The sequence below is a fragment of the Panthera pardus genome, unplaced genomic scaffold, assembly GCF_024362965.1.
Source record: "Panthera pardus isolate Hobbes unplaced genomic scaffold, ASM2436296v1 HiC_scaffold_7, whole genome shotgun sequence".
NCBI classification, from domain to species: Eukaryota; Metazoa; Chordata; class Mammalia; order Carnivora; family Felidae; genus Panthera; species Panthera pardus.
Window position 1 is genome coordinate 51,351,936 of NW_026527002.1, and position 14,202 is coordinate 51,366,137.

Sequence of the window (14,202 nt, forward strand, 5' to 3'; positions counted from 1 at the left end):
CATCTTCTGCTTGGGAAGTTGATTTCAAAGGTATTGTTCTGGAACCGTGTTAAGCAGGAGCAGCATCATTGACAGAAATAAATATTTAGTCTTTTAGCATATTAACTGTGAAGGTTTTACAGCCTTTATTCAAACATAGATTCGCTTACATTTATTAATTTTGTCTCTTACCTAAGGGTCTTAGTAAGCATCTGACTTCACCTCAGGTCATGATCTCACAGTTTGTGGGTTCGAGCCCCACGTCGGGCTCTGTGCTGACAGCTCAGAGCCTGGAGCCTGTTTCAAATTCTGTGTCTTGTTCTCTCTCTCTGCCCCTCCCCTGTTCATGCTCTGCCTCTGTCTTAAAAAAATAAATAAACATTAAAAAAAAGTTTAAAAAAAGTAAATGTTCATATACAGTTTCTCAAAATTTTGCCTTTTGCCAAGTTCCAAGACCCTATATATGCAATTTGAATGGATCACCAGTAGATGACACTATTACATTTTTAATAGCACAAATCACGTGCTTGTGTCTCCTAAGGTGAATCAGATATAAGGGAGGGAGAGAGATATATGAATTGTAATTCAACTAACACCTTTTTAAAAAATACATTTTACCTATTCTAGTTATAAAAATTGTACATACTTCTATGAAATTTGAAAAATATCAAAAAAGAATAAAAGTATTATCCAGCTTCACCATCCAGAGACAGCCAGTTATTTTTGTTTCAGCTTACATTCCTGTTTTTTTCTATTCTTAAACAAATGTTCTTGGTTTCTCCAGTCAGAACTACTATAATTTCCTTTTGTCACAAACTGCTTTTAACCATCATTTTAAATTTCTGACTTTTATTTCATGCTTTATATAGATGTTTATACTACCTCCTTATAGAACTTAAACTATCTAACTTTGAACATTAGTGCTCATATCTACAAATGCCACTAAATATGGAAGTCTTAATAGAATATAAACCATTCACATATCTAGTATCTGAACCTTTAGATGAACAAGTTTTCTCTGAACTAAGAGTGGTTTCTGGTAGCCTGAAGAATTCCAGTAAGTACTGCCTCAGTTCTATTCCAGTTGGTCTTCAGCTTTGCATTTGAGCCTAATATTTTAGTGCAATCTGTATTCAAATAGATTACAAATATCTATGTAAATAAATAAGCACTGGGTGTTCATGTATCCATGTGGGTAATATCAATGTATTTTTTTCTTTATCAAGACATTTAAAATTTTATTTTTTTTTTTAAATTTTTTTTTTTCAACGTTTTTCATTTATTTTTGGGACAGAGAGAGACAGAGCATGAACGGGGGAGGGGCAGAGAGAGAGGGAGACACAGAATTGGAAACAGGCTCCAGGCTCCGAGCCATCAGCCCAGAGCCTGACGCGGGGCTCGAACTCACGGACCGCGAGATCGTGACCTGGCTGAAGTCGGACGCTTAACCGACTGCGCCACCCAGGCGCCCCAAGACATTTAAAATTTTAATCAAAATTTTATCTAAGCTAATTTTCCATGTTCCATTAATGAATAATTTTTAGTGTAGAATTATAGCTTCACCCAAAAGTTACATCTTCAACCTCTTTTCAGGTAGATGAATTCAATTTGGAAATCTTACATTGATGTTTCCCAGATCTTAAATTATTGCAAAAGCTTGACTTAATTATTTGGCCTATCAGTATAAATCAAATTTTGATATGCTATTAAGTGATATATCCCTTTTAGAGAAACCTTTTTAGTACTAATTGAGTGTTAAGTTTGTGGGAAATAAAATACTGCAACTTAAAAAGTAATAACTTTTAATTTTGTTTATTAACAGAGAGATAGATCAGTTATCAGGAAGGGATTTCTGCCATTTAAAGAAAATGACAAGAAGTAATACTGATGAAATAGACTCAAGAACCCGTGATGCAGGTAATGATAGTGCCAGCACTGCTCCCAGGAGCACCGAGGAGTCTCTTTCTGAAGATGTGTTCACAGAATCGGAACTCTCTCCCATACGAGAGGAGCTTGTCTCTTCAGATGAGCTTCGACAAGATAAATCATCTGGTGCGTCATCAGAATCTGTGCAAACTGTCAATCAAAGTGGTGGAGAATGTTTAACAGCCATATCAGAGTCTTCTACTACTACTGATCACTTAAAATCTGATTCTGGACATTCTACAAATGAAGTTGGGACTTCTTCTCTTAAAACAGATGTAAATAATCTTGAAAAGGCCATTAAGGAAGGAGATCAGGCTACAGATAATTTTCAAGAGATACCAGGCTCTAAAGAACAAAGCACAAGTATAAAAGGAAATGCAGACCAGGATTTTCTTAATGAGAATTCACTACATCAGGAAGAGGGTGAAAAAGAAAGTGTATCTTTTGGGGAAGCAGCAGGTTTTAAACAAAAGCAAACTGTCAACAAAGGAAAACAAGGAAAGGAACAAAATCTGGACTCCGAGGCAGAGGTAGAAGAACTCCGGAAACTCTGGAAAACCCATACTATGCAACAGACTAAGCAGCAAAGGGAAAATATTCAACAGGTGTCACAAAAAGAAATTAAGCATAAAATAGCAACTGCTGATATAGAAGGTAAGTGTTAAGGAATATATAAAGTTAATTCATCTTACTGCATATTGTCTTCCTCCTTCCTCACGGACTAAAAAGCTGCTGTATCATAGGCCACTCTGAAGGACAATCTAGTGGCCCTTGGCTGCTACTTTTCTCCAGGGATAAGTATATGGTGTCTAGTTCCTAGTCTTGTCTTTCCTTATCCCATGGCGGATTATACACATAATGAGCATCTTTTCCACCATGTGTACACCCTCCTGACTGTGTTCTATCTTTATTATTTTTTTTTTTTTTAATTTTTTTTTTCAACGTTTTTTATTTATTTTTTGGGGGGACAGAGAGAGACAGAGCATGAACGGGGGAGGGGCAGAGAGAGAGGGAGACACAGAATCGGAAGCAGGCTCCAGGCTCCGAGCCATCAGCCCAGAGCCTGACGCGGGGCTCGAACTCACGGACCGCGAGATCGTGACCTGGCTGAAGTCGGACGCTTAACCGACTGCGCCACCCAGGCGCCCCTGTGTTCTATCTTTAAACAATTAATTTCTTGAAAATGCACACAAGTTCTGGAATACCTTTGATTTCTCCATTTCTCTTAGTTCTTGGTATGTTACCTCATTAAAAGGTCTTTTTTCATTGCGCATAAAATAATGTAATTGCAGTTTGTAATTGTAATAGTGTAATTGCCAAAGTTTGTAATTGTACCTTTTTTTAAAAAAGCGCAATTAGACGTACAAATTTATTTCTGAAATTATTCCAAGTATCTGGAAGTTCATCATTGTCTGATTAAACATTTCCCTTTATAAAGCACCAAGAATAATAAATTAAAACGCCATTTCTCTTTCAGTTGGGTTTTTAGTAGTTTACTTAGTGAAAAGTAGACCATGTTGTTTTCTAATGTGCACTGCTTCCACTTAATACGTAATGGGGTGTACTTCAGGGAACCTACCCAGCATTTCTGATATTCTGGCAGAATATTGATTCTAATCAATCCAATTTATGTATGAAATTATAAAACTTAAATTCAATAATTTATTGCTGAAATAAAGTTTACCGTAGTAACCATTTTTAAGTGTAAATTTTAGTGGCATTAAGTACCTTCATGTTGTGCAGTCATCACCGCTAGCCATTTCCAGAACTTTATCATCTTTCCAAACAGAAAAGGTATCCTGCACCCGTGAAGTAGTAACTCCTCATTCTCCCCTCCCCTCCCCTCACCTCCTGGCAACCACCATTCTACTTTTTGTCTCTGTGAACTTCTGTCTATATATGAGGCAACTCATATAAGTGGAGTCATAACAATATTTGTTCTTCTGTACGTGGCTTATTACCCCTAGCACAATGACTTTTAAGTTTTATCTTTGGTGTGGCATGTATGAAAATTTGCTTCTTTTTAAAGCTGAATAATACTCTATTATGCAGTTGACCCTTGAACAACATGGGTTTGAACTGTGCAGGTCCCCTTATACATGATTTTTTTTTATTACAGTACAATACTGTAAATGTATTTTTTTCTTATGATTTTCTTTTCTTTTTTCTTTTTTTTTTTTAATATTTATTTATTTTTGAGAGAGAGTATGTGAGTCGGGGAGGGACAGAGAGAGAGGGAGACACAGAATCTGAAGCAGGCTCCAGGCTCTGAGCTGTCTGCCCAGAGCCTGATGCAGGGTTCGAACTCGTGGAATCATGAGATCATGACCTGAGCCAGTCAGTCGCTTAACCAACTGAGCCACCCAGCCACCTCATGATTTTCTTTTTTTAATGTTTATTTTGAGAAAGAGAGCACACAAGCAGGGGAGGGGCAGGGAGAGAGACAGAGACAGAGAGAGAGGGAATATGAATCCCAAGCAAGCTCCCCACTGTCAGCACGGAGCCGATGCGGGGCTTGAACTCAAACTGTGAGATCTTGACCTGAGCCGAAATCAAGTCAGATGCTTAATGCACCCATGTACCCGTTAGGATTTTCTTAACATTTTCTTTTCTCTAGCTTACTTTATTGTAAGAATACAGAGTATAATACATATAACATACAAAACCTGTGTGAATCAAGTGTTTATATTATGGGTAAAGCTTCCAGTCAACAGTAGGCTATTAGTAGTTAAGTTTTGGGTGAGTCAAACGTTATATGCAGATTTTTGACTGTGTTGGGGGTTGGTGTCCGTAACCTTGTCTCATTCAAGGGTTAACTATACATAACACATTGTTTTTATGTATTCATTTGTTAATGTACATTTGGGTTGTTTCCACCTTTTGGCCATTGTGAATAATGCTGCTCTGAACATTAGTGTACAAATATCTGCTCACATCCATCTTTTCCATTTTTTTTGGATATATACCCAACAGTAGATTAGCTGGATCCTATGGTATTTCTCTGTTTAATTTTTTGAGGAACGCCCAAACTGTTTTCACAATGGCTGCACATTTTATATTTCCACCAGCAATACATCAGAGTTTGGTTCAGTTTTTAAAATACGTACTGAATTTTCTTTGCACCATCTTTTTTAGATATCCTAATGATCTAAAGATTGTATTCAGTAGATGTTAAAGAATTAATTTGCTCAAATAAAATTCTATAAAAGATTGAATATGAATAGTTCCTTTGTAATACCTTTTTCCTTATTCAGAACTAATGTTCATTAAAGAACATTTGACAAGTATAGGAAATTTTTAGAAAATTGATAAAAATTACCTGAAATTCATCAATGAAATACTCATTGTTAACAATTGTTACATTTATTTTTGGTGTGTATGTGTGTGTACACACACATTTAAATACACATGTATACGATTTTGATATTTGTAAGTATCTATACATAGATATTTTTTATATAAAATCAGGATGATAGTGTTGTATCCTTTATTTACTTAATATTTTGTGTCATGAATAATTTCCCAAGTCATTATAGTTTTTGAAAATATGGTTTTTAATGGCCCTATATTTTAACAACTTGCATATTGTTAAGACATTCAATTGTTATTAACAATTCATGTTATTTCCTGTCTTTGATATTGTAAAGAATGCTGGTGTGAGTATCTTTATTTGATATCCTTGTGTCTTACGGTTGCCTTATATTTTGAAACCTTTGAAAAAGATAAAGTGAGGGATTCTGTTTAACCTAATGTGGTAGATTACTTTCATTTTAGTGGGGTTTTGGGGTGTGGGATATGATGTTAAGTAGCTAGAAGTTCTGTCATAGGGAAATAATCCAGGTTTCTAATTTTTAGTGACTTTATAATATAGCATGATTTAATAGGTACACAGCTGTGGAATATATTTGTGGGGAAAATGGTAAAGGTTCACTCTTTTAATCAGATGCAAATATTGGGGCTCATATAGATTATGCACCTTTTGCAGTATTGTACAGAAGAAAGCCATGACTAGTACCCAGCTCTCCTGACTGTAAAGTGCTTATTCTTCCATAGTATGCGAACTTCGGAAACATCATGTCCAAAATCCTGAATTCATTCATAGTGTCAGACCCTCAGTGTACCTTACGTCGATATCTCTATTTGGGAAGTTAGAGATAATTCAGGCTTAATAAACTGTCCAGATGGCTGAGTCCAGCATATTTTTGACTGTTATATCATATATATGTAAAAGCTTCAGAAACTTTTTTTAGTAAATTTTTGTTTATTACAACTATATGAAAAGTAAACCTTTTAAAGTTCTGCAAATATTTTTAGATATTATTCTAGAAGGTTGATAGAGAACATGCAGAAAATTATGTTTGTGCATATAATTACTTTAATATGGTTGTTCCACACAAAAATTTAATAGAAGAGTTGCTGAAACTTTCACATTTTTTTCTTAATGCGCTTAGACATACTTTCAGTTCATTACTTGGGTGCTAGTTCATTGGTCTGGTTGTACCTGTCACGTTACCTTTGGAAGAAAATAAAAGTTCCTTAAAATTCATCTAAGTAAGTGTCAGTAAATTAAAATTTTATTCTATATTTGTTAGAAGTTTGGAGATAAACATCACTTTATCTGAATTTTTTAAGCATGGTATATGAGAATGGAATGAATTCTATTTGTATCTCATTTCTAGGTTCTGCACTTTTAAAAGAAAAGAGAAGGCATCGATTGCATAAGTTCTTATGTCTCAGAGTTGGAAAACCAATGAGGAAAACATTTGTTTCTCAAGCAAGTGCAACAATGCAACAGTATGCACAGAGAGATAAGAAACACGAATATTGGTTTGCTGTGCCACAAGAAAGGTAAAAAACAAAAACATTATTGAGACTGCTTGAATTAAAATTATCTTACATATCACTTAACACCAGTAGAAAAGTACTTTTAAAAACTTGACATCAAATCTTTTAAAAATAATTTAACTCCTATTTTGTGTTTTTTAATTTACCCCCCTTTTTTTTAATACATTTTTTTTTGAGAGAGCATGAGCTGGGTAGGGGCAGTAGAGAGGGGGGGGACAAAGGATCCAAAGTAGGCTCTGTGCTGCTGCTCCTTGCTGACAGCAGGGAGCCCAGTGTGCGGCTCAGACTCATGAACTGAGATCATGACCTGATCCGAAGTCTGATGCTTAACAGACTAAACCACCTAGGTGTCCCTTAACTTACCCCAGTTTAAATTTTATTCCTCTTTGTGGTTTAATGCAAAAAAAAAAAAAAAAAAAAAAAAAAAAGTGAATTTTAGGTAGCTAAAATGTCATAGAGCAAGAAATTTCATCAGAATATTAAATAGTATGGTTCTTGGGGTGCCTGGGTGGCTCAGTCGGTTAAGCGTCCGACTTCGGCTCAGGTCATGATCTCACGGTCCGTGAGTTCGAGCCCCGCATTGGGCTCTCTGCTGACAGCTCAGAGCCTGGAGCCTGTTTCTGATTCTGTGTCTCCCTCTCTCTCTGACCCTCCCCCGTTCATGCTCTGTCTCTGTCTCAAAAATAAATAAAAAAAATAAAAATAAAAAAAATAAATAGTATGGTTCTTACCTCAAGGTAGGTAATGATCTATAATCACTTATCCCTGCTAATTGATAGCCACAAACATAGATATTTGAAATGTGTGTTTGATCCTCAAATAAGTTTATCAGGGATTTAATTATCTTTTGTAACAGCAGGTTTTGCTATGGTAAACAAAATTGAAAATGGAGAAAGAGACTTAAAAGATTAGATCATCTGTTTCTGAACCAAGAATGCATTGTGTGTTCTTAGTATGATTTAAAAGTTAAGCACATTAAATTTTTATTGACTTGGGAAAATTTTGTGTAATGTCCACATTTATAAATTGTTTATTTCTGTTTTAGATAATTAGGTCATTGTGTGAATGAGGTCACGATCACAGGTTCAATTTCCCTTCCCATCACTAGTTTCTTTAAAGATAAACATTATCATGGGTAGCATCTGAGCTTACTCAAAAACATGCCAAGGAAAATCTTAATAGTTTTCTGAGAACAATTTGACAGAATACAGCCAAGTAAATTTTTTTTGAGTTAATGTCTTCCTGACATTAGGCTTTGTTATCTCCTTAAATAAAGCATAGTGTATTTTGTATTTTAAGTCTTCAAGTTTTGTGAAGATATTTAACAAATAGTCACTTGTTCTAACAGGACAGACCACTTGTATGCCTTCTTCATTCAGTGGAGTCCAGAAATATATGCAGAAGATACTGGTGAATGTACCAGAGAACCTGGATTTATAGTAGTAAAAAAGCTTGAAGAATCTGAAACAAATGAGGATTCTACTAATGAAGCTGCAGCCAGAGAATGGGAGGTAAGGAGAAACGTGCAGATTTTTTGTGGATCTTTTTTACTTCGTGTGAATTTATAGCTTTATAGTAGTACAGGCAAAGTCAAGTGATCTTTGCACAAAAGGATAATTTTTAAAGGTTTATTTTCCTTGTATACATGTTTATTGAATGCATCTGATTAGTGACCTTGGTTTACTATTTATTATTTTCCTTTTGATTTAAAATATTAGAGAAGCAACTTATCAACGATAAAATGACTTATTGAGTATATTTTAGAGTACTAATTACTGTTTTACTAATTTTTATAAAACATTTATTTCTGATCTGGTTCCTTTTAATATTATTTCCTGCACAGAAGAAGTACACTAGTCATTTGACACGTTCATTCAAATTAGCACTGCTTTCTAAGTTCATTCCCAAGCATTATTTTGAAATGAATTTACATTAACGCTAGGGAATTAAGCTTAGGCTAATTTTACAAAGTGTAAAAATTTCACATGCTCAGATTTACTGAACTTGTTTAAATGGCCAGAATAACACTAATTAGCTTTCTGTAACCTCTTGGAAATACATCTTTTAATATTACATATAATGTTTTACCTGCTTTGTCTTATCAGATTGATGGGGTGGCAAAATCTGTTTTTTCTGTTGTGGTTGCTTGGATTAATGTCTTCTTGATGCATTAGAAAATATAGAGCAGATGCTAAAATGTGATTCTATGTGGGATTAAATTTTGTTATCCATTTGGTGTTAATGTTTGTGGTTTATGTGATATGAATTTATGGTGCATGTACTTAACATGTATAATGATTAAAGGTATACATGGCAAGTCTTTCATTTAAAATGTGAACCTGATTTTGAATTAAGTTCATTTTGTGTAGTCTGTTCAGCATCAATTTGTACTGTAACTCCAATATTATGGAGGGAAAGAAGTAACATATATTGAACATTTATTTTGGGTTCTTTAATACTTTAACTAACATTATTAATCTTCATACCAGCTTTATTCACAGTAGGCCCCAAACTGGAAACAACCTGAATGCCTCCTATCAGGAGAATGGATAAATAAATTTTGGAAAATTCATGAAATTCCAAATAACATAGCAATAAAAAAGATCTGCTTGCATAGGCAACAACATGGATGAATCTCATAGATAATGTGTTTAATTAAAGAAATCAAGCCAGGCATAAAAGAGTATATACTATATAATTACATTTACATGAAGTTCAACAAGGCAGAACTAATCAAAAGTCCATGAAACTGCCAGTTTCTGGGGGTTGAGAGAGTCACTAGGGACAAGAAGGAACTTTTATAGAGTACTGGAAATATTCTGTATTTATTCTGGGTGAAGCTTAGTTACATGGGTGTTGACATACGTAAATAGTCTCTGTGTATTTAAAATTCGTTTTAGGAAGCTTTTAAAATAGAAGATCAAAGATGGGTACTTGTACTATGGTAGCAACAGTTGAAGGTGGAGTGGAAGGTGATGAAATTAAGTTTTTAAAGCAGGTATTATTACCTAGGTATTAAGACAGTATTTAATGACATCTAGATAACATTGAAGTTTCTAACTTGAGTGGCAAGGTGGGTGGCAATATTTTCAATCAGGTAATGGACTTTTCTCCATTGGAGTTGGAGCACTTAACCTTGGAAGTGATAGACTGTCTGGTTGATTATTTGATTATTAACTATTTTGATTCAAAGGAATTGCCTCAGTTCTTGTGGCAGATTCTGCAAGTTGAAATTTCTAAAGAAGAAATAAATGTCTCCTCACTTGTTTTCAACAAGAATTAATTCAAATAAAAAATAAATGGCAGAGAAAAAAATTAATTTTAGAAACTTTTTGCTGTGTTGTCTAGGAACAGTCCTGTACTGTCTAGTCTGGTAGCCACATGTTTACTATGTGGCTATTTTGTACTTGAAATGTGGCTAATGCAACTAAGGGATTGAATTTTTAATTTTTCTTAATTTTAGTTAAATTTTAACGTGGATACTTGATTCAGCTATTGGATAAGTTTTTAATACTTTTGGAATAACTAGGATAAATGAATTTTCCACTGTAAGTCTTATGAAATCTAAATAAATCTAAATCTAAACACCATTAGGTATTTACTGTGAAAATTTAATGTCTGACTTGAGGGGTGCTGTAGTGCAGAACATACGAATTCCTATAGTTACAATAGTTACTGCCCACATGTAGCTATTCAGCACTTTTGGAATGTGGCTAGTATGAATTAACATGTTCCCTGTAAATACAAACTATATACTGGATTTTAAAGATCTAGAATTAAAAGAAAAATGTAAAATATCATTAATTTTTATATTGATTATGTTGAAATGACAGTATTTTAGATATATTGAGTTAAGTAAAAAACAGTTATTTTAACTTTTTTTTAATGGATTTGCTAGAAAATTTATAATCGCATATTGCTTTTTTTTTTATTTATACATTGGGAAAACTTTTGCATATGATTAACTTACTCTGCTCCAACTTCTCTTCTGTGTGAGTCCTGTCCTTCTCCCATTGTAAGCGCCGTGAGGGCAGGATTTTGTCAGCTTCATACATGACTGTGTTCTCAGAGCTAAAAACAATGCAAGCATATAATTCATTCTCAATATTATTTTTATATTACTGTTTATTGGATTAAGGAATAAATTTGGGCATACATTAAAATAGGATATAAAAGTTTTGCTCATTTTTCATGATAGTCTACATCCTAAAATAAGTTCTTATGCCAGTTGTAGTAAATCGGTCATAAATTTATAGATGCTGGAAGTTAGAATTAACTGGCAGTTCAGCCTCTCCTATTTTACACTGTTCTTTGTTCTGCTTTAACATAATTCCGTGGTAGAGTTTATCACCTCAAAGGGCAGTACTTTTCATTTTAGGAGAACTCTGTTAGAAAGTTCTTTCTTAATAGTGAGTTTAAAGAAACATATCTCTATAAGTGTAATCCATTTGTTTTTGTCCTTCTGATGCACGTCAGCAACAAATGTTCTCTATATACTATGATAATCTGAAAATATTTATTCTTTAATCTTCCAGGATTATTTTCCCTGGTGTCTCCACTGTTTATTAACTCTTTATAGATTCAACATTACCTTCATCATTACTCTCAAATGTGTTAAAATTTAATCCAAACTATGGCACCCCAAATTACTAAAATGTGCACTTAAGATACCAAGAAAAATTCTATAATATTTGAAATAAATTCAGTTCTGAAATATGCACATTGAAAGTCCTATTTGTTTTTCAATTTCTAATGTTCTTAAATTAAGGTCTTTTTTAAAAAAATTTTAATATTTACGTTTATGTATATTGGAGAGAGAGAGAATGTGCACGTGAGTGGGGGGAAGGGCAGAGAGAGAGAAGGAGACACAGAATCTGGAGCAGGCTGCAGGCTCTGAGCAGGCTGTCAGCACAGAGCCTGATGCAGGGCTCGAACCCACAAACTGTGAGATCATGACCTGAGCTGAAGTTGGATGCTTAACTGACTGAGCCACCCAGGCGCCCCTAATGTTTGTTTCTTTTTGAGAGAGAAAAAGTGACACAGCGTGACAAGGGAAGTATTCTAATGACATTTCAACAAAGTATTGGAAGGTCTTAAGGTAAAGGTGGGGAAAGATGCCTATTGGCACTATTTACTGATGATAGTGCCTTGATTTGATAAACAAACAAAAATAGAGATAAATAGTATAATGAAGTTGCATATACCAATCACTGTGCTTTATCGACTTATTCTATGATCCTTCCTTTTCCCCAGTTCACATTTCTTCAAATGTCATAAATATGTTTAAAATATATGTAACATGAATGTATTTTTATGATTTGTTCTTTGAATCAGGATGCAACTAAGCTCCAAATGTTTCAGTCAGTTAAAATGTCTCCTAAGTCTCTGTAAATGTAGATTCTCTATTTCTTTGCTGTGCTTTGTTTTTTTCCTCGTAATTTTCATTTTTAAGAAATCAGTTTTTTTTTTCTCTAGGATGTCCTACAGTCTAGATTTTGCTGATAGCTTCCCCACAGTGTTATCAAAATGTTATTCTGTCTTAGATCTAGAGCAACCCATCTAATCATAGACTGTCATCTTTATTTTACAGATAATTTCTCTAAACTTGTTTCTTACTTAGCCCAAATCCTCTTTGTAGCAAATCATAATAGTTAATCGGTAATTCAGAGCCTATAGTCCTTTTCACCATACCAAATTCTCAGTCTTGGCAGAAACTTTTAATCATTTGGGGGAGCTTTCAAAACTTACTGCCTCAGGGTCACCTCAGACCAAGTCAAAGTCCGTATTCTGTACAGCTCCTTAGGTGATGACATTGTACAATAAAAGGGGAAAAACCACTCTGCTATCCCATGTCATCACTTCACATGTTGTGTTAAACATATGCAATGCTAAGACTGTGGAACATTCTTTCACACTACATTGACCATACTGTAATTTAATTTTCATGTTCCTGTCATGGAAGTTCCATTGTATAAAATATTTTTCAAAAAATTCCTCTTACTTTGTGTGTTGCATCTGTATACCTAAAACATAAATTTGGTTCACTATGGAGAATGGTTTAATTATTTTATGCCTTGATTTTTAAAAGCATATTGTTTCTTTGTTTGTTTGTTTGTTTTATCAATAACAGTCAGGCAGAATTACTTCAGGCATAGCTCCCTTTATACACCAAAAGATTTTTATCATATTGTGTACTTAGAGGCACTACAAGGAGAGGGAAACTAAAAACATACCAGGCTGTGAGTCATTCATCACCACCTCTTGAACTTGTCCATCAAATACCTTTTGAAGTTTGATGTACTTGACAAGTGCCCAAGAATCTAATAGTATAGTCTAATGCAGTGGCTACCCTGATAAGCTTAAAATACCTTTGAAGCCTGTCTTTAAGACTCATGTGAATTTTGCATTCATCTTTTAAATTTATCTGTTGTATTATAAATGGAATTTTTAAAATTTCTTATCATGAAATGAAAGTGATACTACAGTAATGTAAGTCAATTTTATTCTGTCACCAAGTACCACATGGCTCATGACTGCACCCTTCAGGTGGTATTACCTCAACCCCAAGTACCAACTTCAAGAGACTCTCATTTAGAATCCTCCGAAAGTTTTGGGTTTCAAAGTGTCACATGTTGGGTATGCCAGTCTTGCTGCTTTGATGACACAGGTCTCAAAAGTGGAGCTTTTTAAGCTACATTGCTTTTTTGTCCCACTTCTTTTGGGTTGACTTTCACTCTTTTTAGGATAAAAGCTGGCAAAAATTTTTCCATTTTTCATCTCCAAAGTTAATTTTATACCACTTCTACTTCAGTATCTTTCATACTCCAGACCTACTAACTAAAACATCGATTGCCCCTAGAATGATAAAAACAATTAAGTAATTGACTTTATTATATTAACTTTAATCGATTTATTTAGAAGTTTACCTCCCAGGTTTATACTTGTTGATTAAATTTTAAAATATGAGTTCACTAGTATTATGTGCCAAAAGATTATATGGCATAATAGTGTTTTTCATTTTTAAAATAGTAATGATTAAATCGATCCCATTTACAATTGCGCCAAAACCCATAAAATGCCTAGGAATAAATCTAACCAAAGAGGTGAAAAATCTATACACTGAAAACTATAGAAAGCTTATGAAAGAAATTGAAGACACAAAAAAAATGGAAAAAGATTCCATGCTCCTGGATAGGAAGAACAAATACTGTTAAAATGTCGATGCTACCCAAAGTAATCTACATATTCAATCCAATGCCTATCAAAATAACACCAGCATTCTTCACAGAGCTCTAGAACAAATAATCCTAAAATTTGTATGGAACCAGAAAAGACCGTGAATAGCCAAAGCACTCTTGAAAAGGAAACCAAAGCAGGAGGCATCACAATCCCAGACTTCAAGCTATACTACAAAGCTGTAATCATCAAGGCAGTATGGTACTGGCACAAGAA

General features: G+C 34.2%; 1 protein-coding gene across 12 annotated transcripts in view; it reads left to right on the forward strand.

Moving 5' to 3' along the window:
- The window catches only part of OXR1 (oxidation resistance 1), a 445,002-nt gene that overhangs the window by 403,740 nt on the left and 27,060 nt on the right, over positions 1–14,202 (forward strand). For all 12 annotated transcript variants that reach the window (XM_019467866.2, XM_019467864.2, XM_019467871.2 and 9 more), the window contains 3 exons: positions 1,802–2,559; positions 6,585–6,753; positions 8,099–8,261. In XM_019467866.2, the coding sequence (XP_019323411.2) occupies positions 1,802–2,559; positions 6,585–6,753; positions 8,099–8,261 (1,090 nt within the window). The remainder of the gene's footprint in view (positions 1–1,801; positions 2,560–6,584; positions 6,754–8,098; positions 8,262–14,202) is intronic.